The sequence below is a fragment of the Oratosquilla oratoria genome, chromosome 2, assembly GCF_046742065.1.
Source record: "Oratosquilla oratoria isolate Oo_2021 chromosome 2, ASM4674206v1, whole genome shotgun sequence".
Classification (NCBI taxonomy): domain Eukaryota; kingdom Metazoa; phylum Arthropoda; class Malacostraca; order Stomatopoda; family Squillidae; genus Oratosquilla; species Oratosquilla oratoria.
This window is the reverse complement of record NC_134778.1, coordinates 70,175,876-70,202,686: the sequence shown is the minus strand read 5'-3', so window position 1 is coordinate 70,202,686 and position 26,811 is coordinate 70,175,876. Positions and strand designations below refer to the sequence as shown.

The window sequence follows — 26,811 nt, the reverse complement described above, 5'->3', positions numbered from 1 at the left end:
CCAAAATTGGAATATGCAGCAACAGTATGGTCACCAAGTACAAAAAAATGTATTAAAAAAACTTGAAAGAATACAAAGCAATTACAAAATTGGCACCAAAACTCTCAAAACTATCATATGAAGAGAGACTAGCAAAACTTGAACTACAGACATTAGAGCAAAGAAGAGAGAGAGGAGATTTGATAGCTATTTACAGAATCATGAAAGGCATAGAAGTTATTGATAGAGATAATCTGATAAAATGGGATGATGGAAACACAAGAGGACACGGAAAGAAAATCAAGAAGGATAGCTATAGAAGAGATCTGAAAAAGAACAGCTTTCCTCACAGAGTAATAGACAATTGGAACAAGTTGGATGAAAAAATAGTGTGTGCAAGAACAATACATGAATTTAAAAATAGTTTAGATAAAATGAGATATGGAGACGGGACACCACGAGCGTAGCTCTCCTTCCCGTGAAATACAACTAGGTAAATACACACACACACACACCATCGCGAAAATCCAGAATTTGAGTAAAACTATCGATAAGATATCTAAATCGTTTACACTCAGGTTTCTTGTGTTCACAGAGGTAGTTGGTCGTATGGGAAAGGTTGATCTAGAATCTGAGCATCTTGAGAGATTATTACAAATTGCAATTTGAGTTTGAACTAAAATTCAAAGAAAACTTAATCGTGTGAAATGCATCTGTTGAAAATACACCCTTGCACACGCACATTCATTATTACAGGATGTGCAAAATAACATTGTGCACATGTGCATACAACCATATTACAACCGTGAGCATACTCGGATGCGCATGTGTACAGCTGAGCTTGAAACTGGCACTGGACAGGATTTTTTATTTATTTATATATTTATTTTTATTTATTTATTTGTACATGCCGTAAACAAAAGGAGAGGAAGGTAGGGTGAACCACATCACGACAAACTTATGTTCTGGGTTACAACATTCTTCAGCCGATGAACGAGCTCCATTGTAATCGGGGTCTAGATCAGAGAACGTCCTGTTCAAGCCGGGGTGCGCAGTTCAGATAGAGTTGATGATCCATACTGTAGGACATAACGAGGTTGAAAGGAGAAAAGAGAAGAAAAGGGTATATATATATATATATATATATATATATATATATATATATATATATATATATATATATATATATATATATATAAAATAGAGACCGACACAGAGAAGAGCGATAGAGGAGAGAATGGGAACAGAATAAATGTAAAGATGGATGGGCTGAAGGAGATGGAAGAACAGGGAGAGGGGGAACACCCCGAAGAGTCGTACGTGGCCAGAAGGATATTACATCTCGCGCGAAAGCTTGGGAGGTGGGGGCTTCCCGGGGTTCAAATATGAAATACGATTGCACAGAAACTACTTGCGTAATTTTTATGTGTGCATGCGTGTGATGTGTGTTTTGTGTGTGTGAATATAAAGTTGTATTTCAATGTAGTTTGGCCCAAGTATACCCACACATGCACGCGCACACACTCCCACACAATGCCTCATGTATGTACTCCCGTGCCTTCTAAAATTCTTGGGGAAGGAAGAAATCTTTTTCTGTTTTGCTCAGAGCAAATTTGTCTGTAATTGCCAGAAATGCGTTGCGGAATGGACATGCTGCGCGAGGGAAGAGCCGTTGTATATTTTTAGCTGTACGGCACCATCCACTCATGCATTCACGCGCGAGCGCGCATGCAGGTTCAAAGTCGAAGGACACAGAAACGCTGCTGGACTTTTGGAACCTTGTGAGCGTTGGGCTGCGGTTGTCGAGTTGTTGACGTTGTTATTTTTTTTCTTTTTCACCAGGATTGGTTCAGTGGTGATAGTTGAATGGTAACAGTTACGATTGCAATCGCTGTAGTTGTGAAACGGAAGATGTAGTTTTAGCTGTGACGCGGAAAGATTGACTATTTTTATAGGTACATGTGATAATGCTACTGAACCTTTTTGTCACAATAGCCCGTATTAATATCAGTGTTCTAATGTATGAATGGTGATAATGACGATGTACTAATGTTGTTGCACTACATAATGACTATATGCTGATTTGTGGTGATTGGTTGTTTTTTTCATCATTATTTTCGTTATTTTGTCACCATAAATTTTGACTTGAATAGACGACCGATGTGAGGGAGGGAAACAGAGTGAGAAAAACAGATGTGAACGAGAAGAGATGGAGGATGTCTGGTTAGGAAGAAAGTATAATAAAAAGTAACAGACGGAAAATAAACTTCATTAGTTTGATGATAATAAACAGAATACGAGTAGAAAGTGATTATTTTGTTTTTACTCAACGTTTTCCCGCGTTTGTGTATGTGCAATACTTGGCCGAAGAACCAACATAATTCAAACACAAGCCACTCAATTCATTTTACACATCCTTATCATTTTTGGCTTATCTATCCTAAAAATCTAATCAAAACTAATTCAGTTGTATGCTTCCTTTGTTAAGCAATGATTTAGCATTTTATTAATAATTTAAAAAATGTATACACCAATATCACAGCACTCGCCCTGTCGATACCCAACTACCTGCGTCGTACATCTGGCATCAGTGGAGGGTATATGAATCATATTGTTTAAAGAATTGTGACTAAATATATGAAAAGAAGTGTGGAGAGGATACTGTTTTTTTTTTCCTTTGTATGAATACCATAAAGCTACGGAAGAGGAGACGTTGAATTGCAATTAATTAATTTCTTTAAACACGGCCTTTGTGTATCTATTTAGAATATTTTTAATGCGTTCAGAATTTTTGTCGTTCCATCCTTGAAGAGGGGTTGGAAGGATTAACAATAGAGAGAGAAGAGCGGAGAAGGGATACAAGAGCAAGTGAAGGGGGGGGGGGGAGAAACGAGAAAGAATGTTGCCCAAGTATGAAAAAAATTAACAAATGAGAATAGGAGAAGAGGAGAGAGGCAAAAATCACTCTTTCGTTTGCCCCGGCGTGCGCGATGGGTTTTTCAGACTGACTAATTGTATTTCTGCATAAGTAGGTAGATGGCGCACTGGTGGCGACCAGTAAACACGTTGTTTGAAGTGCTTGTTCTTGTGCCTCGTAATGGGTGGGAATGCAATGTTGTGAGCGAGTTTCTCTGTAGTGTACCGTAGAACTAGAAATGAGGAAGAAAAAAAAAATGGGGGAGTGATGGATTTCATTGTATTTTATACCGAACATCCCTGTTTGGCTAGGCAGCAACTGATCACCTAGTAATAATTTTACATGCTACATTACCAGTATGGCATGCAGGGATGCAAACTTTAACGATATTTCCCAAAACCAAATTTCCAATGTGTAATATTTTCATAAACAACATTTCAGATAAGTTTGGGAGCAATTGTTCAAATGTTTGAATCTGTCATTTATGTCACTTTTGACCCGTTCCACCATATTGTATGGCATTTAACCTTTCATTCTAGCTGCTGTCAAGTTAGAGGTGGATTAGTTAGATTTATTGCGATTAAATGCTAGCGCTATGACAGTATTGTGTTACCTTCAGAAACATAAATGCCACTGAAAGCGTTCAGGGCTTCTGTCGTTCACATTCTGTTCTAACACTCCCTCTCCACATACGCACACTTTCTCAGACGTGATTGTGAGATACTTTCTTCAGTTTATCACCTCTGGTGTCAATTTATTTGTCAGTGAATTGGAGTGTGTTCGACATAATACGCTAATTCGATTTCAGAGACAATGTTCACACACTCCTTCAGAGCACATGTACCCAGTTGATTAGACCTCTTGGCTAAGTCATTCTCAAATGCCTGGCATTTGTAGAAGTGTCTTTTGTAATGCCTCGTGGATTTGTATTACGGAAAATATTGAGATCGTCCAGACGTGCGTTTTTATGCCGCGGGCGAAGTAACTGCTTTGCTAGGGTATTCAGTTGCTATCATTCTCCATTAAAAATGTCGTCTTCCTGTAATTCAAACAAAGTTGATGCACATTAGTTATTGTAACCACAAGATACGTAAATTCTCACGCAAACAAAATCTTAATTATCTTTTTTCAACCTCACATCCAGCGAAACGAATTAACTTGGCCTTCCACTGCATACCTACCTTTGAAGTCTCTTTTGCACAGCCAAGTTAACCTGACGCAGATTAATTAAATCTCGCCTTTGCATTTGCTCTTCAGCAGTAGTCTTGGATAGGAGCCATTGTTGAACGGACTGAACAAAGGCAAAATCTAGTTCATAATGCAGAAAACTTCAAAGGTGTAAACATTTGGCTCAGCAACGAATGACCATCAACCTTTTACCTGGGTCCTTCAGCGAAATCTAATTTCTTTTTCTTTTCTTTTTCGGCAGCTTATGGGAAAGTATTCCTCGTACGGAAAATGACGGGCCACGATGCTGGAAAGCTCTACGCCATGAAGGTGCTCAAAAAGGCCACGATCGTGCAGAAGAAGAAGACGACGGAGCACACGAAGACGGAAAGACAGGTGCTTGAAGCGGTTCGTCAGAGCCCCTTTCTTGTCACGCTACATTACGCATTCCAAACTGACGCCAAACTTCACCTCATTCTTGGTAAGTTATTTGCATTGTCTCGTTTATCTTTTGTACCACCATTTTCAACTTCTGTTTATGTTGTCATCATCAACCATAATCACCATGTCTGTGTTGCCGCTATAACAACAGCGTAACCCTCACTGGTAGTTATAACAGAGGCAATATATCATTTCCTGCACAGTTGTTACTGTTATACACGCAAAGGAAAATGTGTATTACAAGTGACAAAAAGACGAGTCTTTACTAGTAATTGAACTGGAATGGCAGAAACTAGTTTGTGTGTGTAACATGGAAAGATGAAGGTATTAACGAGGCCCTGAGAGTCCAATCCACAACGAACCACACCGAAATTATGAACATTAGTTTGAGTTAATTATCCAAACCTGTATTTTCGGACAGCCCGGGGCGAAACGAAGAGACAACCTGCTCAGTTATCAGGGCTGAAATGTGATGCCCCTGACACTCGATGTGCTCCTCCAAGCATAGATACCGGCAAGTTATACTAGCGCTTCAGCACACTCATAGGAAATAATTCTTTAGGGAAAAGTATGCGTGTGTGTGTATGTATATATATATATATATATATATATATATATATATATAATGTGTATATATATATAATGTGTATATATATATATATGTATATATATATATATATGTATATATATATGTATATATATATATATATGTATATATATATGTGTGTATATATATATATATATATATATATATATATATATATTCAATAATTGATAAGTAAGGGAAAATCTTATCAATGGCGGGCCCTCAACAAGTGTAGCTCTATACCTGTATAATGCAATTAGGTAAGCATACACACACACAGTGTCATATTTCCATGGGTTTTCATAAAAAGAATATCGAGAAATACATAAACCCGATACTTTTTCACAATTTGTGTGGCTGGCAATATAGTCTGTTCCAATATTAAACGAAAATGTAAGGTTTAGGGTCATGGGAATAGAGCTGGTAAAAACAATTATAAAAACACCAGTGACTGATGCTGCAGCACTGCAGTGTTAATAATGAAGATGAACTGGCTGGAGCAGCAGAGGTGGTGAAGGGTTTTGGTGATCCGTCGGGCTGTGAAGGAGCGACGGGTGTCGGGGGCAAGGTGCCCACCCTTCTGGAACGCGTCACCCGAGTGTTCCGCGTACAGGTCCCACCTCAGGGAATGACGAGCAGAATTATGTTATCTTCTGCGTCGTGAATGTGAACATACATGTGCATGTATGTATATGTGCGTGAGTGTATGTGGTATATGTCCCATTTGTTTCCATGCAATAAGTTGCAGATTTTTAGTTTAGCTAAATCCGGACTATTTTTTTTAGTTATAAGTGTGCGTGTGCTTGCGTACGTACCTGTCTGTGCGCGCGGGCGTTTATGAAAGGGGGGAGAGATTCTTTATTATCATAAAATTTCGTCTATCATGATTTGTACAGAGGTGTATTCTTAATGTACCCGGGCCTTTGTTTAATTTTCCCTTTGGTAATGAAAGATTTGGTGTCGTGGGCAGAGGCGGAAGGGCGTGGAAGCGCTTGGCGCGTGCGATTTGGACGGAAGCGTTTCGGAGCTAGTCGGGCCGGCGTGGCGGGCTGCCTGCCTGCCACTGCACGCCGCTCCCGCCCCGCCTAAAGGCGGCGTCACGCCACACGAATTTTCGTCAACCGTTGCAGATTCAAATGGCCGGGAATAGGCTTTGCTTACAAAATTGTAGATTTCTCCGAGCACGGTTTGACCTGCGTGCTATTGTTTTTATTTGAACATTTGTTATTCTATTCCCCTGTATGATAACGAAAAAAGCATGTCAATCAGATGTAAAAAAAAAAATAGAACTCGCTTTTGACCAAAGGAATTCACAATAGTGGACGCAAATGTGCAAGCCTATTGGGAGATCAGCAAACAGATATATATGTGGATTCTACGGATTAGTGAAGAGATGGTCTTGTATGCGCGTTTCCTTTGTGTCTTGCGCCATATCCTAGTTCGCACATAATTATGCGGATATTAGTGCGGCTGCGCGCACACTGTACAATGTACATGAACTCGTTACATTTGTCCTTCAATGTTTGTGACTGCAGCGCGAGCGAGCACGCATGCACGCGTGTGTGTTTGGGAATGAACCTGTACTGGAGTTGGCCATGTAAAGGCGGACACAATGTCAGAGAAACAGCGGTGGTCCTCTTCATGTAAGCGCTTGTTTGCATACTTAATTGTTATCACGCAGTGTTTAACACAAACAACAGTGCCTTTTACCAGCACCACCGTGCTTGTATTCAGGACGAAAAACTCCCGAGTTACGGCAGCCGTGTTCGCTTTATCTGTCCCGGGGATGGAATATGAATGAGTCGACAATACAACATGATACGTCCAGGCAGCGACAACCGCATTAGGAGAAGCATTATTTAAATAATGGAAGCGTGCTCTTCATCTCGGATGTAGATTCTTTGTGGTTGAGATGTGTAACTAAAGAATATATGCGTGCGTGAGTGTGCATGTGTGTGTGTCTGTTGATATTCTGTCCCCATAACTAATAACTATCTCATTTCGCTTTGAATTGGTATGTAATTCGACCATGTACCATTTCCACCTGTAAGCCATTACATTTATCGATGAAGTGTTCCAGTTGAAAATGAACGATTGGACTGATTTTTACGTTACGTTTCTCTGTGTGTCCAATTTTCTCCATTTTCGTTCTTGTATGAATTGTTCTCAAGAGCTTACATTCACTTTACGTTATTTTTATGAGATAGTGTGATAGTAAAGCACCATTTCTCTATTCTTATTGGGCAATATTTTGTTCTCGTCTTTGAATGATTTCATGGGAGGGAGGGTTTCGATAACTTCGGGAGATGAAATGAAGTGTACCGGGAGAAATTAGCAACGATTTCACGGCGTAACCGTTGTCGCGCATGGCTGACTGAACACTCAACCAACACACACACACACCTACACACAGACACACACACACACACACACACACACACACACACACACACACACACACACACACACACACACACACACACACAACCTGTTTACCCTACTTTCATATATACCTGCGCTATTGAAACAAAACAAAATAAATGTGACTTGGAAGCGAATGTGCTTATGCATCTGATCTTCATTGTACAGGCACGAGTATGCGCGTGCGCGAGCACATATGCGCATTTGCATATATGAGAGGTGGGCGCAAATATTTTGGACCGTGATTGCTCACCGGCTAATCCATCTGGGCCCCGAAAAGAAAATTGTGGCGAATTGGATCCAAAATTTTATGGAGTTGACTCTTTTAAATCAAGAACAAAAAAATCCGTTGAAAAATGTAAATTTCATATTTGAAGTTGGCATTTAATTCGTGGTCTATGTATATGTATTTTTTTTTTGGGGGGGGAGAAGGGGAGGGACTTGAATCGCATAATTAAAAATAATAACAAGTTCAATCAACTTTATTCAGTCCATCATGAATTAGCTATTAGGCGTTAAGATTTTGTAAAATAAAATAAATACAATATAATTACTTCACCAATGAAACTAGAATCATGAAGTTAGAAAAGGTATCCTAATCTTTGCTTTTCAACAGAGCCTATTGCCAATTTAATCGCATAAGGTGGGGAGAGACGGGTTGATGAGCTCACGGCTAACCTAAATAAAATTGTGATATATATATATATATATATATATATATATATATATATATATATATATACTGTATATATATATATATATATATATATATATATATATATATATATATATATATATGTATATTCTTAACTAGGGTCTTTTATTCACTTTGGTGGTACTTTCAGTAGCGAATAGAGGTGAAAGAATAGATTCCGTGACTGTCGAGTGTGAACGCTTCGGGTGTTGGCGTGTGGCCGTTACCCTACTGACGGCGAAAGGCTCCTCTGGGCTCTTGCCGCTTGGCTGTCGCTCTCTTCCTGAGACCTTCTTTTGCTCCCATTTTCTTGCACCTCTCCTCTCCCATTTCCCTTTTCCTTGAATGTGAAATAACTCCAGCTCTAGCTTGTAGTGTTTTTTCATGTTAGAAAAAAAACAATCCCGTTGATTTCGGAAAGAAATCTAGTGTTGTGACGTCATGAAGTGGCTGTCGACCGTCACATGTACCCATGATATATAGTTTTTCTTTCTTATTTACCTAAGAGCTCGCCACAGACTCCTTTTTCTAATTATTAGACTTTCTATCTAGACTTCTTTGATTTCCCTTTCTGAACTCTGAAATACCCCGAGATGTATGCCTCGTACTCTTACAAACGGTATTCCTTATACGAATAAGAAACACGAAAGAAAAAGAAAAAACTCCAACCGAGGCGAGAGCTTTGGTCACTCGTGACACTTCAGATCTGGCAGCAGTGTACATCTGAATGTAGTTGTAAAGTAACATCATTTCACTGTAAGGTGAATACAATAGCAGATCTTACGTTACGATCTGAAATACGTCGAGTAACAATAGCTCTCGCCATATGCTGGGGAGAAGTGGACTGGGTGTGGGGGGTTGGGTGGGACTTTCTTTTGTGAGCGGCCCCTTATCTTTTACTTCCCTGCGATTTCCTTCCTTATACAGTATTGTTGACCACCATTGCTGTAAAAACAAACATGCAACACTATATATATATATATATATATGTGTGTGTGTGTGTGTGTGTGTGTGTATGTGGAAAAGCAAAGGTATTCTTAATTTCTTTCATAAGCTTTCAGGCTTTTGAAAAAAACATATTTCTTTTGGAAGCTGACGGGAAAAAGTAATCTGCCAAAGTTTATTGGGACCTTAAATGAAAGCTTGCTCTTTCCCCTCACCTCCCAACAGAAATCTGTGTTTTGAAAGTTTGAAATCTTGAACAGAAGTTCATTACTAATTCCTTTGCTGTCGTTTTCAACAGGATATGCTTGAGGGAGGGAACACCTGCCACGCTTTACGAATGCATATATATATATATATATATATATATATATATATATATATATATATATATATATATATATTTTGTGTGTGTGTAACCGAGTATCAACCCCTCAGGGCTCTTGATGGAGGGGGATGGGGTTCACGGGTTTGGAAAATGGACAGCCCGCTCTCTATTGTGTGTGAGTGTGCGCGCGCGCGCGCGTGCATGTGCATAGCACCCTCAGTTTTGTAGCGGTACAGAGCACCAAACCGCACAACGTACAATTCCAGTCATTTGAGTTTAATCGCGTTTTAACGATTAATTTTACCTCCCTTGGTCGAGCCAATTAACGCGGTAACATTAGCTTCAATTAAGTTGACCAAACAGAGAAATACGATCCAACTCCACAAGCGCTCCCTTCCCAGACAGAAACTAAGAACCAAATGCGCACTCAATCCAGGTGATCTAACCGTACCAAAGCCACAGTCATGAACTCGACCCGAACATGCTTCCAACCCTGTAGACGTGGAACGACACCTGGAAACCTCAAGGAATCCTTTCGCCGAGCTCGGAGCCCCGTTTTGAGGTGAAAGGTCTCAGTTCTTCGCTCTCCTGATTCGGCTCTTGCTGGTACCGAGACGGGAGTCACGTCACGTGACCCCGATGGCGAAATCTAATTGGTGGAGGCTTTTCCCTCTTTCCGATTGTCACCATCGCTGACTGGCCGCCTGCCGGGTGTCGGAATGATATGCTGATCTTCGAGATTGACAAGCAGAGTGAAAAGCAGGACGATGTGTTGGGAAATACATGAGAGAGCAGATCGCAATCATGGGAGTGACAATACAAGGAGGAGAGTTCAGAATAAAACCGAAAACTCGATAGGGTATTACTGGACAACAGCCTCATTTGTCTCGAAGATGTTAGGCTAAGTTATTAATCGAAATAGCCTTTATTCCTCTAGATGGAGCAACAGGACAAAAAGTTTCCTTAAACATAAATAGTCTGCTGTGAGTCAGAACGACCTTCTTACATGTACCGAAAACGTTAGACCAGTCCATTTGAAGCAAGGGGGAGGAAGCAGCGGCGATGTCGGTTGAAGATGGGAAGAATGGAAGTCTAAAGGAAAAAAGGGAAACAAAACAGAGGAAGTCAGGAAAGCCCTTCGAGGCTGAGCGGAGAGTAAGGTCAAGGGTGAGGCAAAGGTTGTTCCTGGGTCTCTGAAAATATATAAAGAGGAAAGCAGAACAAAGTGTTCAGTGCTGTTTATAACTGTGGACGGGTGTCGTTCCCTTGCCCTTTGCCTTCGCCTTCGTTCTGTTTTAGCAATGGCCCTTTGTCAACCTGAAGATTGAGAGATGAACTTTACAATGCTGGATGTCTAGGATACCAAAGGGGGTGCCACGGGAATGGAAAAAGCATATTAACTGCATCAGTAATAAAAGTACCATTCGGTAGGTAAAGAGGTTAATTGTGATTAACTGTAACATCTTTGATACTAAGAGGGGTGTCACGAACATTAATAGAATCACCTGGCGACAAAAGGAAAGGAAAAGGTGTCACCCGATACGGAAGGGGTTGAGGGGAATTTCATCTTTGCGAATTAGAAAATGGGCGAAAGAAGGATATGCATAAAAGGAATTGGGAATTGGGTTTTGACTCTAGGGAGAGGGGAGGGAGAGGTTGAAAGACGGGTAATGGAAAGGATGGATGTCACGAAACGGAAGATATAAGAGTAAGAAGAGGAACGAGGGGTAAACGGAAGAGGAGGAGGAAGACCAGCAGCAGGTACTGGAGTTGGGGAATTGTCGACGCTGGAGGTGGCATTGAAGAGTTACCTTCAGGCTCTCAGACCGTGAAGGAAACTTTCCCCAAACATGACACTCGTGCGACACACCACCACTCGCTCCCCGAGCTGAGCGGACTCTCCGAGCAGACGCCTTCTAGCTCCAGTCAGCCTGCCAACCTCCTCCTCTAACCCTTATCTTTTCCCCATCTCGCCTCTTCCTTCATCAGTTCCCACCTCTTCCCTTATCTATACCCACCTCTTCCTCTTCCCTCATCATTTCCCACCTCCTCCTCCTTCCTCACCTCCTCCTCCTCGTCATCTCCCTCTTCTTCCTTCTCCTTGTTCACAAATCTACTCTGATGACTGCTGCGTCCCCGTACCATGTGACACTGCTGGTGGCCCTAGACTGGGGGACCAGTGTGAGCATTACCTCTTCAAGCTCGTGTAGGGATGTATACGAGAGATGTTCCCATCTTTTTGCTTGGAGAGAAGGCACTCTCCCAAGGGCGGCATGTCTCAGGATATCTGATGTGAGGTAATCTCTTAAATATACAGAAAGAAGGAAAAAGGAATATATATAGCGAAAGAGATTAACATTAGACTCAATTCAAAGAGTTTATTGTGCCCGACGTTTCGATTCCCGTCCAGGAATCATCCTCAGGGGTATGATGGTTACATGAAATGAACTCGATTTCATATGGTCCGTGGTGTGAGATGATCACGCTAAATTGACAAACATATTATATATATATATATATATATATATATATATATATAATTTTTTTCTACCTCACCCTCTAAAAATTCTTCTAGTTATTTTATTCCTTTTGACCTCAATTTTTAATTACACTTTCACTTTTAACCTTTACTATAGAATATACTCTTTAGTTTTACAGTCATCATGTATTTAAGTTGCGTTTCACACATAAAATTTTAATAAAAACGACGGGACATAGTGCCATTTTTTCTAATAAATTCAATCCTACTCTCCTTCCCCTCTGCAATCTCTTTCGTATCCTGACCTCTCCACTATTCACATTCCATTTCTTCTTCTGTTTCTTCACGGCTTCCTTTCCATCTCTATTCTTCTTCGTATGTTTCTTTTTCGTCTTCCTTTTCTTTGCGAACTTCCTTCCCCATGATGCATCTTTCATGCATCTCAACCGTCTTGTTTTCTTTCGCTTCTCTGCATGTGCCGTCTTCTGAGCATTTTCATCTCTCTTCTTTCCGTACTCTATATTTGCTCCATCTCCCCTTCGTGCACCACTTCTTCCCCTCTTTCTCTCTCTCATCTTTACCTCTGTCTTTAGCTTCACCTTTCTTGTGTTCTCATGTCACTTGCTCTTTGCTTCCCACCATCTCTCTCTTTCACATTTTTTCGTCCTTCCTCCTACATTTCTTTGTCTCTTTCCATATTCGTCATACGGCAGGGAATTCCTCCCTTCCTGACTCCCCGTCCACTGCGAATCGCCTTCTCGCCCAGCACCCTCCATCCGCTCGACACCATTGTGCTAGTTAGCTCTCCACCACATTCTGTCGACACCATTATTTTGCTCTCGCTTACCACCATCTCCGCCACTACCCTTATCACCGCGTCAGTATCACCATTACCACCAACATCTACACTTCCTTTATCATCACCAATGCTAGCAATGTTCTTACACATTACCGACTACTACCATGACTGAATTTGAACCCTCACTAACACCACATCATCACCACCACGCTATGTCAGCTGCATTCATCACCAAAGGTGATAGCATGACTTTGCATACCTCATCATACCACGCCGGTCATACATGACCACATGCCACCACGCTTTCACTACACCGGATGGTAGCACTTGACATTCCACCATGCCTTGCTTGTGCCTAATACTACGTCTGCCACCGCACTCTCTCTATTGGACACCACACTACGTTCTCATACCACACCATACACCGCCTGCGCCAACCATCACAATGTCCACCCAAGTTATTGTTTTGCAATGGGTGTCGACTTACAGTCCAGTTGATATCGTTGTCGTCGTTGTTGTTTGCCGTAGATTCCCCGGCGCATCTGCCATTGTGTCTTGTGTGTTCCCATTCCCCCCCCCCCTTTACCCCCAGCCCGTCCGTTTGATGTCACATTTTTTTAAGCGTGTCCGTTTTCTCTGACTTACATTTCACCGTAATCGTTTTCTGTTATCCTCTCTCCTCGCCCACCCTCCTCTCCTCTTTTACTCCTTTGTTTGCGACAGGCGTTTCAGATACACATTCGTGGATGTCGTCGTCGTCGTCGTCGTCGTCGTCGTCGTCATCATCATCATCATCATCATCATCATCATCCAGATATGTTGCCTACATTGTATATATTTATCTTTATATATTCGTCAATTTCTTATTTATATTACACAATGGAATGCAATAGCTTCACCCAAGGGCAAGAGATTCATATGCTCCTTCCCACTTTCATATATTAAAATTCCACTCTCAAGTTCTGTTACCTTTCTCATACCTGTATAAGGCGTCTGGAGTTCCGCTTTTGCTCTCCTTACACGCTGACACGGTCAGTGTACGATAGTGAGGCAAGCCCGCCTGCCCACAATTGGGGTAAACCGCCAATGAATTGAGTATCCTCAGCGTTCAGTTTCTGGTGAATGTTGTGCCGGACTATTGAAGAATGTGGTCTACGCCGATCACACCCTAAGCTAAAAACAAACATTATTTCAATAAAATCGAACGGACAAAAGAAATTATATATAATGTTTGGTTCAGTCGTGTAAGGCACCATTAGGTGAATACATGTAGTTGAATATGCATTCACCTACATTACACGCTTGCAAATGTACATAGCCCTCGCCAGTGTATAGAAACATCGACCTACACAAATTCACCCAAACGGGCACACACCCGCGCGCGCATATATAATTATGTGATGCTGCAGATGTTGCAACGGCATGTGAGAACCGACATAGCCACGAAAGATCACAAACGATTGTGAGCACAAAAACATTTTGGTCTGGTATTTCGCATTTGCACTTGGATTGGTCGATGATTGTATCGGTCTTTGTAAAAGTGTGGTGTTTTCAAACTCTTTTATTATTTTTTTTTTCTGAATAAGTTTTTTTTTTATTTTTTTTTTATCGGGAAACAAGCGCAACCGTTCGTTTTTATTTTTCCTGCGCCGTAATGCAAAACAGTCTAGAAGGGTCTTGTGCAAATATCAATTTTGTTTCTAGGTTTTGAGTAACTGTTAACAGTCGATCTATTTTCAGCCCGTATTTATTTTCAAGTCAGTTCGAGTCGTGAATTCTTTGAAACAAAATCTTCAGGTCACTTTTGTGAGGTATTCAGAGATCGCCAATGTTCTCAGAGGTCGTCCAACTTTCAAATGAGTTGCAGACGTAGTCGCGTCTTATCACAAGCGTCACGAATCCCATTTTTTACTTAATGATTCGGTGAATTCTATTACAGATACTTGTCTCTCCTTGGGCAGTACAATAAAAAAGAATACTAGTGATAATATATTTTCCAAGAAATTACCCGATTTAAATCGGATTTTATCATAGTCATTTCATGCCACTAATAGAGTGACATTTAAGCATGTTGTATGCTCTGATAATGTTATAGAAAGTGACACTTGAGAGAAAAAAAAAAGACTAAATTGTAAACCGCAGTGATGCAGAACGTTGCATTAACGAATATGGTGACCAACGGAGCATTTCCTAGTGGACACGAATTCAATCGACTTCACACACGACACAAAACATGCTTGCCTTTACAGGTGAAGGTGGCGGGGGTGGGTGGGTCCAAGATGCGACATATTCCTGCAAGGAAGAGAAGGGGAAATTGGCTCAGAGAAATAGTGTTGCGTTATTAATTCGAAACTGGTTGTGATGGATATCATAATATGAGGTGATGCAAGAAACTGTGGCGTGATGCTGAGGTGTGCGTGCGTGCGTGTGTAAGCATTGTGATGCATTGTGCTAGTCCCAGAGGCGCCCGATGACGCAGCAAAGTGCGGAGGAACGTTAGGGGTCTCGGCCTTGTTGACGGTTCGACAAGATGCCATGATTTATTCCCTAGATCACTGGGTATCGCACAATGCGAGGGAAGCAAGAGTAGGTTATCTCCCCTCTCCTCCTCCTCCTCCTCCTGCCCCCCCCCCCACGCACTCGCGCTCTCCCGGCCGGTTTCGATGTCGTCCGATCAAACCAAGATGTCCTTCCGCTGCCCTGTTTTCCTCCCCCCCCCCTCTCTCTCTCTCTCTCTCTCTCTCTCTCTCTCTCTCTCTCTCTCTCTCTCTCTCTCTCTCTCTCTCTCTCTTCCCTTTTCTCTCTAGTTCTTCACAATCTAGGTGTCCTAAGTTTCCAACCCCTACCTTCTCTTCCTCCGCATTACTTTCCTTTCGTCTTTATCTAAAAGAGAAGAAGAAGGAGAGGAAGAAAGGAGAAAAGTTTATCTAAAGGAGAGGAAGAAGCAGAGGAGGAGGGAAGGAGGAAGAAGAGGAGGAAAGTTAGCAGAAAAGGAAAGCCGAGAAGAAAGGAAAATGAACAGAGAAATAAGGAGAAAAGGAAGAAGAGAAGAGGAACATTAAAGATGCGAACCAGGGGGGGGGGCCGTGAAAAAGGGGGGACGAGAAATTGGGTGATGACGAAATGGGGTGGGGGGCAGTAGAGAAGTGGAGGAGGAGGAGGAGGAGGAAGAGAAGTAAGAGTGGCCGAGGGAACGAAGAACGGGATGGCAAAAGTAAAATCGAAGAAGGAAAAAAATATTGCGGAAATGATGATAATGATGATAACGACGAAAGGGTGGCCAATAAATTACCTGGAAGGATTTTTGAATGATATCCCAGAGTTTTATTCAATCAACCTCGAAAGTCTCGGACAAAGAGAACGTGAGGGAGAAGGGAAACAAGAATTTGAGGAAAATGAAAATATGAACTGGAAGAAAATAAATAGAAGAATGATAAAGAGTTGGGAGACGAAAAGAATATAAAAAAGTGACGAAGAAAGAGTAGAAAGAAGACTGGAAGAAAATAAAACAAAGAAGAGGGTGGAGGGCTAGGGGAGAGAGAGAAAAGGAGAAAGAATGCGAGATGGCAAAGATGGTGGAGGATAGCGATGCCCCCTGGTGGTGAAAGGGGCGGATGGTAAGCAGGATGACTCAAAGATGAAGAAGAAATGGTAAACAGATACGTTGACCAAAAGGAGAAACGAGATAGAAATAGTCCCGCCGCGAGACTGTGCCTTTCTAATTCTCTTGGATCCCGAGGGGATGAATGAAATAGTTTGGAAGCAAGAATAGAGAGAAGAATGCAGTGGTAATGCAAGAGGTGGAGGGCACAGTAACCGGCAAGGAGCCCAAGGGAGAGAGATCGAAGAGGACAGTGGGGGAAAAAAAAGAGCCACACGCACACAAGCGGTTGGAACGAGGTAAACGATGGCGAAGAAGGAAAGAAAATGGGGAAGAATTTTGGGAAGAATGGCTTGTGGGGGTGGTTGCAGTCTGGTGCAGAGTTTTAGATAATGGAAAAAGAACTGGTGGGGGGATGAAGTATGGTGGAAAGGAGACTAGAAGAGGACGAAGATGAGAAGAAGGATATAGATAATGAAGTAGATGAAAATAATGGTGAAAGAGAGGACAGAGTCACAGACGGTGAAAAATAAGAAAAATATCTTAAAGGGAAAATAGGGAAGCGAAAATAAAAAGGGAACGGAACGTTAGGAAAATGGGTAGTTTGTGGACACTTGCCTCCAAAGGCGAAGACAAACCAGGAAGACATCGACTAGAAAGACGAGAGGGAGGTGGGGTGAGGAGGGGAGGGGAGGGGAGAGGAGAGTGGCGCCGGAAGAAGAGCTTGAAGGACGATGGGAGGGAGAATAGACGAAGTGAACGGGGGGTGGGGAAAGACTGGAAAACGAGAAAAAGGCGACAGGAATTATGTACGAAACCTGGAAAGACGAAGGAAAGAAGAAATGCGGAAGACACTGAAGGAGAGAAATTCTGAGAGCTTGAACGGGGGAGATGGAGGTAAATACATAAATAATTTGATAAGACCGAGTAGGAAGGGAAGCGAAGAGGATGAATGAGAAAATGAAAGAAAAAGATGGTGGGGTGGTTGTAGTAGTCGTAAAAGATAATAAATAAGAACTAATTTGGGGAGGAAGAAGCCTCGTGGTGGAGGAAGACAGAAGATTGGGAACACATGGTTCAATGAGAGAGACACGGTGGAGTTAGGAGGAGGCTTGGGGTTGAGAAAAAAAAGAAAAGATAAGGTAAAGAAGCTGAGCTCGAGGCGAGGTGGAAGAGGAGGAGGTGGTGTACGGGGTGGGGGGGAGGGAGGGGGAGGAAGAATAGCTGTTGTCGTCCGTAGATGTGATGGTTGTACCGGAATTGGCTAATTAGGGGTGTGTAGGGGAGATGAAGGGAGTGAGAGAGCGGGAGGGAGAGGATGTCATAGTGAGAGAGGGAAGGTAAGGAACTGGGGAGAGTACACAAAAATGGATCGAAAAAATAGAGAAGAGGGAGATACGGAAAAGGGGTTGGCGGGCGAAGCAAAACTGAGGTGTTGGGGGAATGAGGACGAGAAAAGTATGATTGAAGGGGAAGGAACAGAAGGGAAAGGACGTGGAAGGAGCAAAAGGGGGTGAATACAATAGGATATAAAGGACATCTGCAGATGGGAAAAGAGAATACAAATAAGAGAAGGGGTAGGGGGAGTGGGAAGGTGGGAGGGTACGTAGGGTTACCGGGCTTGGAGAGGGCGGAACCCTAGTCACTGCGCATGCGCGCTTGCAAACACTCGTACGAGTGTGTAATCTTAATGAAGTGAATTGATTATGTTTTTTAAAGTGTGTGTGTGTGCGTGCATGTGTGTGTGTATTTATGCACACACACACATACAATGTTTAGTAATTGTGCACTTAAACCACGTTTAAAGATTGAGAAAATTAACAAAGAGAGCAAGGGAGAGGGAAAGGTATGAGAAATTAAAAAAGAGAGCAAGGAAGAGGAAAAGGTACAGGGGAGAGAAACGACAGAGAACTAGCAAGAACGAACGAAGCCTGCAGACCTCTCTAAACAACTCTGAATAGTGCATGCGCATACGTGTACACACGTATGATCCTCCCCATCCACCCCTACGGTGTTTATACATCTTGAAGACATGCATAAACAAGTGTATGTATCTAAAGCACACGCATATCTACTCTGTAGCTGAACTGATGCCGGGTAGCGCCACATACCGGTCGGCGCTTGACTGCGCGGCGGTGGTAGTGGCCGTGGTGCTGTCGATGGTCACGCGCGCGAGCGCATATGCTCACACACAAACGAACATTACGGAACACCGCTAGACGACCTCTCACCTCCGGGGCTGTCTTGTGTTCGCCACAGATATACTCCCTCCTCCTCCTCCCACCCTCTCCCTCCGCCCCTATCCTGACTACTCTTCCCAACCCCTTTCTCTCCCACCCCTCTCAATCTCACCCTGATCCTGATCCTCCTTCTCTTCCTCCTCCCCCTCCTCACAACTATCCTTCCTCCTCCCTAGCCTCCCTTTCTTTGTTCTCATATTTCCCGCTCTCCTTTTCATTCTTCCTTTCTTCTCTTCCCCCACTACGCTTTCACCATATTCCTAACTCGTTCTCTCACTCTTCCATCCCTTCCACCCTCCTTTCCCATCTACTCACCACTCTTCCGAAGCCCCAGGGGACATTGTGGGTATATCAACCATGCCTTCGATATAATCAGTTACTGTTAGAATAGAGTAGGCAATAGCGGCACCGGTGGTGGTAGTGGTGGTGGTGGGAGTGATGGTAATGGGGTTCATGGTGGTTGTTTAGTAATTGTGATGATTATGATATTGACATAAAGCTACCACAACTTTGGGATTTGAGGGTTATGGTTTCTTGTTTCTGCAAGAAGCTTGTGTCAGTAAGCATCGAAAGTCATCGTCATGACGTTAGTAAGAGATATGAAATTAGAAAACAAAAAAACGCATGAGACATGAATCTGCATTAATTATCCGGAAGAATGTCTAAATGACAAGGCAAGAGTCGGTACGACCGTTAAAATCGCCCAAATAAATTACTTTTGTGGAATCGAAAAACTTAGTGCTGTCTCCATGACGTGGCGCGACCGCTGTTCAAGCAGCAGACGGTATGGCGTGCACAAGGCAACAGCAACGGCAGCAGGAGGCGACTGAAGAGGAGGAGAAAGGCCTGCAAGAACAATTACAACATGTGCAAGAAAGTGGGCGGGAGGCATCTTGGCAGTCGCTGGCAAGAGGTGTCTGGAGAGATGTTTCAATTCTGTTGTCTTAGCAATAAAAGTTTCTTCTTCGGCGCGATCCAGATAATGCGGAAGTAGACACTGGACACGTTTCCTGAAGGAGTTGCTACAGGGTGTTCTTTGGCTGAAGTGCGAGCTGGTTGCAACTGAATATATGGGTCCATCGTGTCATCACCCGTTAGAAATAATGGTTATTTTGACACTTAACTCGATTTCAATACCAACTAACGGTACTCTACATCTTTAGGATCTTTGATGTCGCGTTGACTTCATCAGTATAATTGGAACTACTTGAATATTTAATGTGTAAAAGTCCCAGAAGAGGGGCGCGAGATGCTATCAGGCTTCATGAATCACAAGATCGCTTGCACTCTTCGATGCATCAACGACGATACGATTCAAGGGCTGTTGCTGCTGTCTGTAGTGCATCGGACAAGAATGGCGATACCTCGGATTGGTACTATCCATGACGTGACAGAAAGGGGAGTGGAGAGTAATGAGAACCAGATAATGCCTGGGTAATTCAGCGGATAATGACACCAAGTAAGGCATCAGGAAGTCAGAAGACGAAGACAAAAAAGAGAGCACGACATGTTTGAATTTCCCGATAAAGTAATTATGACTCCGAGCCAGGGAGCGGATAACCGTCAGCTAGACAGACAAACAGACCGATTGGTTGAGAGGGTAACTTAGCGACGAACAGGAAGTATCAAATAGGTTGTAGGTAGCACGGGTAGTTGGGTGGTGACAGATCGACCTCGCCGAGATTGACTTCAATCACCGTCCTCAACAAAAAATATGGCAATGGAGGTACATGCACAGCGGGAATACGAGTATAGTATAGAGGACAAGCGAGCAAGAAGAAAACGTTAGTGTGACTTGTATAGTCAAGGCAAGATACCGATAGACGGCAAAAGCTGCCGATCGAGGGAGCAAAGACGCAGAGAGATATTCAACGTGAATGAAAAGGTGGCAAGACTTGGAGGAGACTAGTACATAAGGAAGCCAGCAGACGCCTTCACGTGATTGCAGCGTTGTAGCCAAGGACGTACGCTCGCGGACACACACACACAAACACAAACACACGAACACATTCACACTGACACAAAGTGGTTAGGGACAATCATCATCTACTCTGGTGTAGTGATGGGGGTCCTGCAGCTCAGAAGTAGAGTGAAACTGTCAGTGAATGTGGCGTACAGGTACATTGCAGAGGGGCTGGCCATATCGATTGGATGGATGACCTACACCCAGGGCATCTATAGCGTTCAAAGCAAACAAGTTCGGACTCGACCTAAGAGAGAGAGAGAGAGAGAGAAATGGCGGAATGTTGAGTTTAACTCTATCCTATAAAACTATAGTAGATGCATCTAGGTAAATACATATTTTCATGCACGTACGCACGCATACATAGGTACTCGCGAATGCTCTTCCTTGTAACCATTATACATAATATTCTTGATTTTTCTGTACAAATGTACAATGCATGTTGTGTTCTAGAACGTGCACACGTATACACGAATGCACACGCACACACAAACGCGCACACATACAAACTACTCTTTCAGTCAAGGACACCTATTTTCTTATGTACTGCTCAATGTCTTCTAGCGTGGATACTCGACTTTTGTTCGTAATGTGTTCTACATGTTTAATATCTAACCACACGCGCGTGCACGCATGCGCACACCCATAAAGCTTGTTGTGATGTTAGTGTTCCACCCTCTCACGCAGAAGGTCCGAGATCGCGTGAAATGCTTTACTGCAAACCGTTACTATATCCCTTAAGCAAGGTGATAGGTGTGTGTAATCGCAGCATTATACATATATCGGGCAATACCTCTTTAGTCTCGTCCGGGTGTATGGTAACTGTTGATCATGAGTCCAGTACGTGGCGAACGAAAATAAATAGATGAATAGATTAATAAAGAAAAAATATATAAAAGAATGTTGGTCGACAACGAAACGAGAGCAAACGAGATCAAGACGGTTCAAACTCTGGACGATGGCAACAGCATTGTCAGCCTCAAGCAGACAATGTCTGCCAAGACGGCCTTTGGCTCCTCCTCCTCCCATCCTCAACCCCACCCCGCACGATTTCATCTGCACCCTTCTCTCCCCCTCCCCCTCTCCTCCTCCTCCTCCACTGTTACCTTTGACAGAGCACCGACATATCTGGTATGTCTAAGACATCACTGCAATGAAGACAAATATGGCGCAACCACTGCAGTCTCATAGACGACTGCAGAAGCAATTGTACTGTCGGCTCAAGCTGCATAAATGACGTCGGTATCAGAACACTGCTTTTTTTATCATTGTAAGCAATTAAACGCTAACATTAACGCCATCATTTCCAACTATAGCTGTAGCAGCAGCAACAACAACAATATCAGAACCACTCGCTGCAGTTCCATTAGCTGCGTCTTTAATTGCTACCTGGTTGTTCTACTGACCAGCACGGACAAAAACTTATTGAGATGAAGCAATCGTAAACATGAAGTACTGGTCAGTGGTGTTGGTGTAGAACGGTCTCTGGCTGCCATAAGCTCCTCCGGTGCCCTCTGGCCTTATACGAGATACCATAGAAGCGAAACACAACTCTCTTGCTAAACAATCAAGCTCCGAAGAGACTTGCGACGGATCAGCGTCCAAAACGTAAAGAGAAAGTGGATGACGTGCAAAAGTGACTCCTGTCTTCTTTGTTAGACGCTGCATTACTCGTAGTCTCGAGTACACCGAAGTAGCTTCTGTGCCTCGAGGAGCATCGAATATAACTGACAATGTCAGCAGTGAGAGCAACGTGAGCGTTGACAAAGACCGCAAGAGTGTTGCAAGTAAAGTGGCAGGCCTGTCCTTGCACGGGCGAGACGAATGCTCAACTTATTCTATTTTGATTTATTTTTATTCATGCATTCTTTTATATATATATATATATATATATATATATATATATATATATATATATATATGTATATATATATATATATATATATATGACAAGATAAAAGACAAATGTATGGCAAGAGTGGTATAGGTAAATTCCAGGAAGGAGCAGAAGTATTTTATTCTCTAACGTTTCGACAGAGTCTTCTTCAGAGAGATAATAGTACAGGCAAATTGGAATACATTGACTATATACTAAACGGGTCATCTCACAGGTCGCCTTGGGAAAGAGTCCGCCGTTTGTGCCCCCTCGATGATTAATCTTGCTGTTGTGCGTGCCAAATTTACAAATCCTTCTCTATGATTGGTTGATTTAAAAGTATTAATATATGCAGCTTCAATAGTTTTTCTTGTCGTCTTTTTCATACCGGTGTGTAGGATTTTGGTGTTGTTCCAATTAGGCATATGTCCGTGTTGTGTAGCGTGTACTACTAGCGAATTAGATGTCCTGTGGTGTCGCATGTCATTCCAAATTTCTAGCGAGAATAGGGATGGAAGTCGTACACTCCTCAGGACAGAAAACACGGGACATTTTATCCAGTAAACAACACACGGAAGAGAAAAATGAAAAGAGCGTGGTTTACAAGATTCCATGTGGTGGATGTGATGCAGTTTATTTTGGAGAAACTTCAAGAGGAATAACAAAAAGATTATACGAACACAAGAATGACATGCGACACCACAGGACATCTAATTCGCTAGTAGTACACGCTACACAACACGGACATATGCCTAATTGGAACAACACCAAAATCCTACACACCGGTATGAAAAAGACGACAAGAAAAACTATTGAAGCTGCATATATTAATACTTTTAAATCAACCAATCATAGAGAAGGATTTGTAAATTTGGCACGCACAACAGCAAGATTAATCATCGAGGGGGCACAAACGGCGGACTCTTTCCCAAGGCGACCTGTGAGATGACCCGTTTAGTATATAGTCAATGTATTCCAATTTGCCTGTACTATTATCTCTCTGAAGAAGACTCTGTCGAAACGTTAGAGAATAAAATACTTCTGCTCCTTCCTGGAATTTACCTATACCACTCTTGCCATACATATATATATATATATATATATATATATATATATATATATATATATATATATATATATATATATACAAATATATATCGTTTGGTCGTTGCTTGGGTTTAATCTGATTTGTCACATTCGTCATCTTTGACCTAATGTTCGTCTTTCAATTCATCATTTTCCTCTTTTTTTCTCCACTTCTTGTTCCAACTGGTCATCGCCTTTCTCCGCCTATTAATTATTTTTTCAACGTTCTCTCCTTCTTTACCTCCCCCTTGCTCTTTGTCTTTTTCTTCTCTTCGTGCTCCTCCCTCGTTCTCCTTGTTTCCTTCCTCCTCGCCGCATAGTGTCAAATGCCACTGCCGCCATTACAGGGTCGTATCATTATTTCTATAATAACGACCTTTCTCGACTCTCTACTATTACCACCACCACCACCATTTCTGCCTGTTTCACCAGGACCCCCCTCCACTTAACCACCATGTGCACTTAGTGCACCATCGTTGCTTTATCCATCGCCGTCGTCACCATCACTATCTCTTGTGCTCTCTGTACCTCTCCCTCCCACTCCTTTCATCGGGAACCTGCATAGCACACAGTGATGAAGGAGTTTGTGATCGTTAAGCCTTAGTAACTTAATTTTTTCGTTGTTTCTTGTTTCTTTTTTCCATGTTAATTTCGTTATGTTTTTTGCTCTAGAAGCTTGATGAGATTTTTTTTTAATTCTCTTAGCGACCAAGTCAGAATAAACGGACCATGATTACAACACTTGTCACAGCATCCGCTTGCCACTTTACACAACTTGTACAAAAGCCATTTAAGACCATCAACAGCTCCCCCATTGGCACCAAACGTTTACAAGCGTACAGCAGTGTTGTGGAAGCCAGCCCAAGAACTCTTTCCCATTCCTGGCAGCCCGAAGGCACCAATATCTGCAGCTTGTGCACTGGTGCTTCTTAAACTGGGGAAAGACTGGGAAGCTCAGGGGGGAAACAGAAGGGATTTCCCAAAGGGTATAAGGGATGAAATACCAAGATAGAAGTGCACGTTTCTCGTTTGCCTTAAATATTGAACGCTTTACATACACATAGACACACACACACACGTGTGTGTGTATGCGTGTTTCTTTTCCCTTTGAGAAATATAGAGCGTGGAATCAAGGTCTACACTGTGAGGGAAGCTCGGAGGCAAGGGCGAAGTACAAAAGAGGTCGGGGGTGGGGTTGGGGTGCGGTGGGAAAAAGGTGAAGAACTACAGCTGCAGACCGTCGCGTTGATAGTCATAGCAGTGACAGAACAGAAGTAGTAACTGGTCGGTGGGGGGAATGTCGCAACCTGAAACACACACACACACACATACACACACACACACACACACACACACACACACACACAAATCGTCAGGAGTGCAGACGAAAGCGCAGCAGAAGCAGAAGCGACCTTGCGCCACCCCGGGCGGTGGTCGTTAGTTAGCATTCCAGTAGGCCAGATTCCCCTCTCTCCTCCTTCCCTCCCCCTTCCTTTCCCCACCTCCCCTGCCCTCACCCACCAACCTCGATGACTCCCCTTCACCTCCTTTCCCCACCCCTTCATTCAATTGGTCTCTTCCCAGTTCTCTCCTTCATTCCTCTACACTTCTTCCTCCTCCTCCTCCTCCAACACCTCTTATCCTGCGTCCTTCTTTCCTTTGTCTTTTCCTCAACTGTTCACGTCCCTCTCATCATATACGATAATAAGTATCTTCTCCCTCTGGATATATTTTACTCCCCCATTCCCCTTTATTCCCTTGTACCATGACATCCTTTACATGTCGACTTCCAGAGACTCCCTCCTCCGCTCCCTCACTGCCCCCCGCGCATGAAAACCCGACCACGCACACACGGATGCAAAGGCCTCGCCCACTCCTCCTCTTCCATCTCACACTCCACACCTCCTCCACATACTGCCCTCACTCTCCAGTCTCCCACTCACCCTCGCCAGCTTTTCCATTCCTCTTCGTCTTCTACTCTTCTGCCCCCCCCCTCCCTCTTCCCACTCTTCCAGTTTTCATGTATTGTTCCTGTTGGGAGCTGCCCTCTCTTTTGAGGCTCCCACGCATACGTGGTTTGCTGGTGTAGTGGTTAACGTCAAGGCTTCCCATGCGTGAGGTCCCGAGTTCAAGTAGCCCTCCCATTGTGTAAAGCATTTACTGAAACTACAAGTCGTTACTGTTCCCCTTTAGCAAAGGATTGTGTGTGTGTGCGTGCGTGCGTGCATTATCCACAGTTCGGATTATATGAGCAATGAGCTTTTATCCGGGGATGTAATAGCTGCCGATCACGGGTCCAGCACGAGGTCCAAGAGAAGCCAGTGTTGAACCATACGCATGTACATATGTAATTGTATGTATATTCTATCTTCATTGTCTTTCCCAAAGCTTTCATTCTTTGTATCCCCAGAACATTGTTCTCATGGTCAACCTCCTTTACCCTCCCCGTGGAGTTCCTCTGGACTCGGGAGCTCCTCTGGTCTTGAAGTGTGGATGCCTCACCTCCGGCAATGAAACACTGGGCCTACATTATCTCCTACATACCGACTCTGTGTCTCCCCTTCCCCACTACCCCCTCCTCCGTCTCTCACCTTCTCCCCGTCCTGTGCCTCTTCTCTTCCTTTTCTTCCCCCTCTGTTCCTCTCGTCCTCTCTCCCATTTTTCCTTTGTATGAGCGCATGTCCTTTTCCATGTTCCTACCTCGTTTTCAGCCTCTTCGCCATCACAGCGATTCCTACCTCTTCTACCTAATTTCTCTTTTACTGTTTCCTCCTCCCCTTCCTTGACATGTTGTGCCCTCCTGTCTGTGCTTCCTCCTCGTATTTCTCTTTTGGATTTTTTTCTCATTATTCTTTTTTATATCGTGTTTTGGACTTCCTTGACCATCACTGCACGCTAAGCCTGCCTACGATTTCACCTCGCGTAACCAACAATCTCTTATTAATATTTTTGTGCCCCATCTTATATTTTCTTACAATTCTCAGTTGTTCATCTCTTCCATGTTTCGAATTTATATTTCCTTATTTTCTTTTTCTTGTTGCGATTTTTTCGTTTCCTGTCATCTCTCCTGCGTTTTAGTTTCTTATATATTTTTTCTTTCATTAAATTTGAAATTGTCTCGTCATTTAATCTGCACTTCCCCACTCCATCCCCTTCCCACATATTTTATGTGCGTATAATATATATATATATATATATATATATATATAATATATATATATATATATATATATATTATATATATAATAATATATATATATAATATATATATAATATATATATATATATATAT

At 42.7% G+C, this 26,811-nt stretch overlaps 1 protein-coding gene across 2 annotated transcripts in view; it reads left to right on the top strand.

Moving 5' to 3' along the window:
- The window catches only part of LOC143039854 (ribosomal protein S6 kinase alpha-5-like), a 329,791-nt gene that overhangs the window by 271,282 nt on the left and 31,698 nt on the right, over positions 1-26,811 (top strand). For both annotated transcript variants that reach the window (XM_076210124.1, XM_076210115.1), the window contains exon 3: positions 4,326-4,544. In XM_076210124.1, coding sequence (XP_076066239.1) covers positions 4,326-4,544 — 219 coding nt within the window. The remainder of the gene's footprint in view (positions 1-4,325; positions 4,545-26,811) is intronic.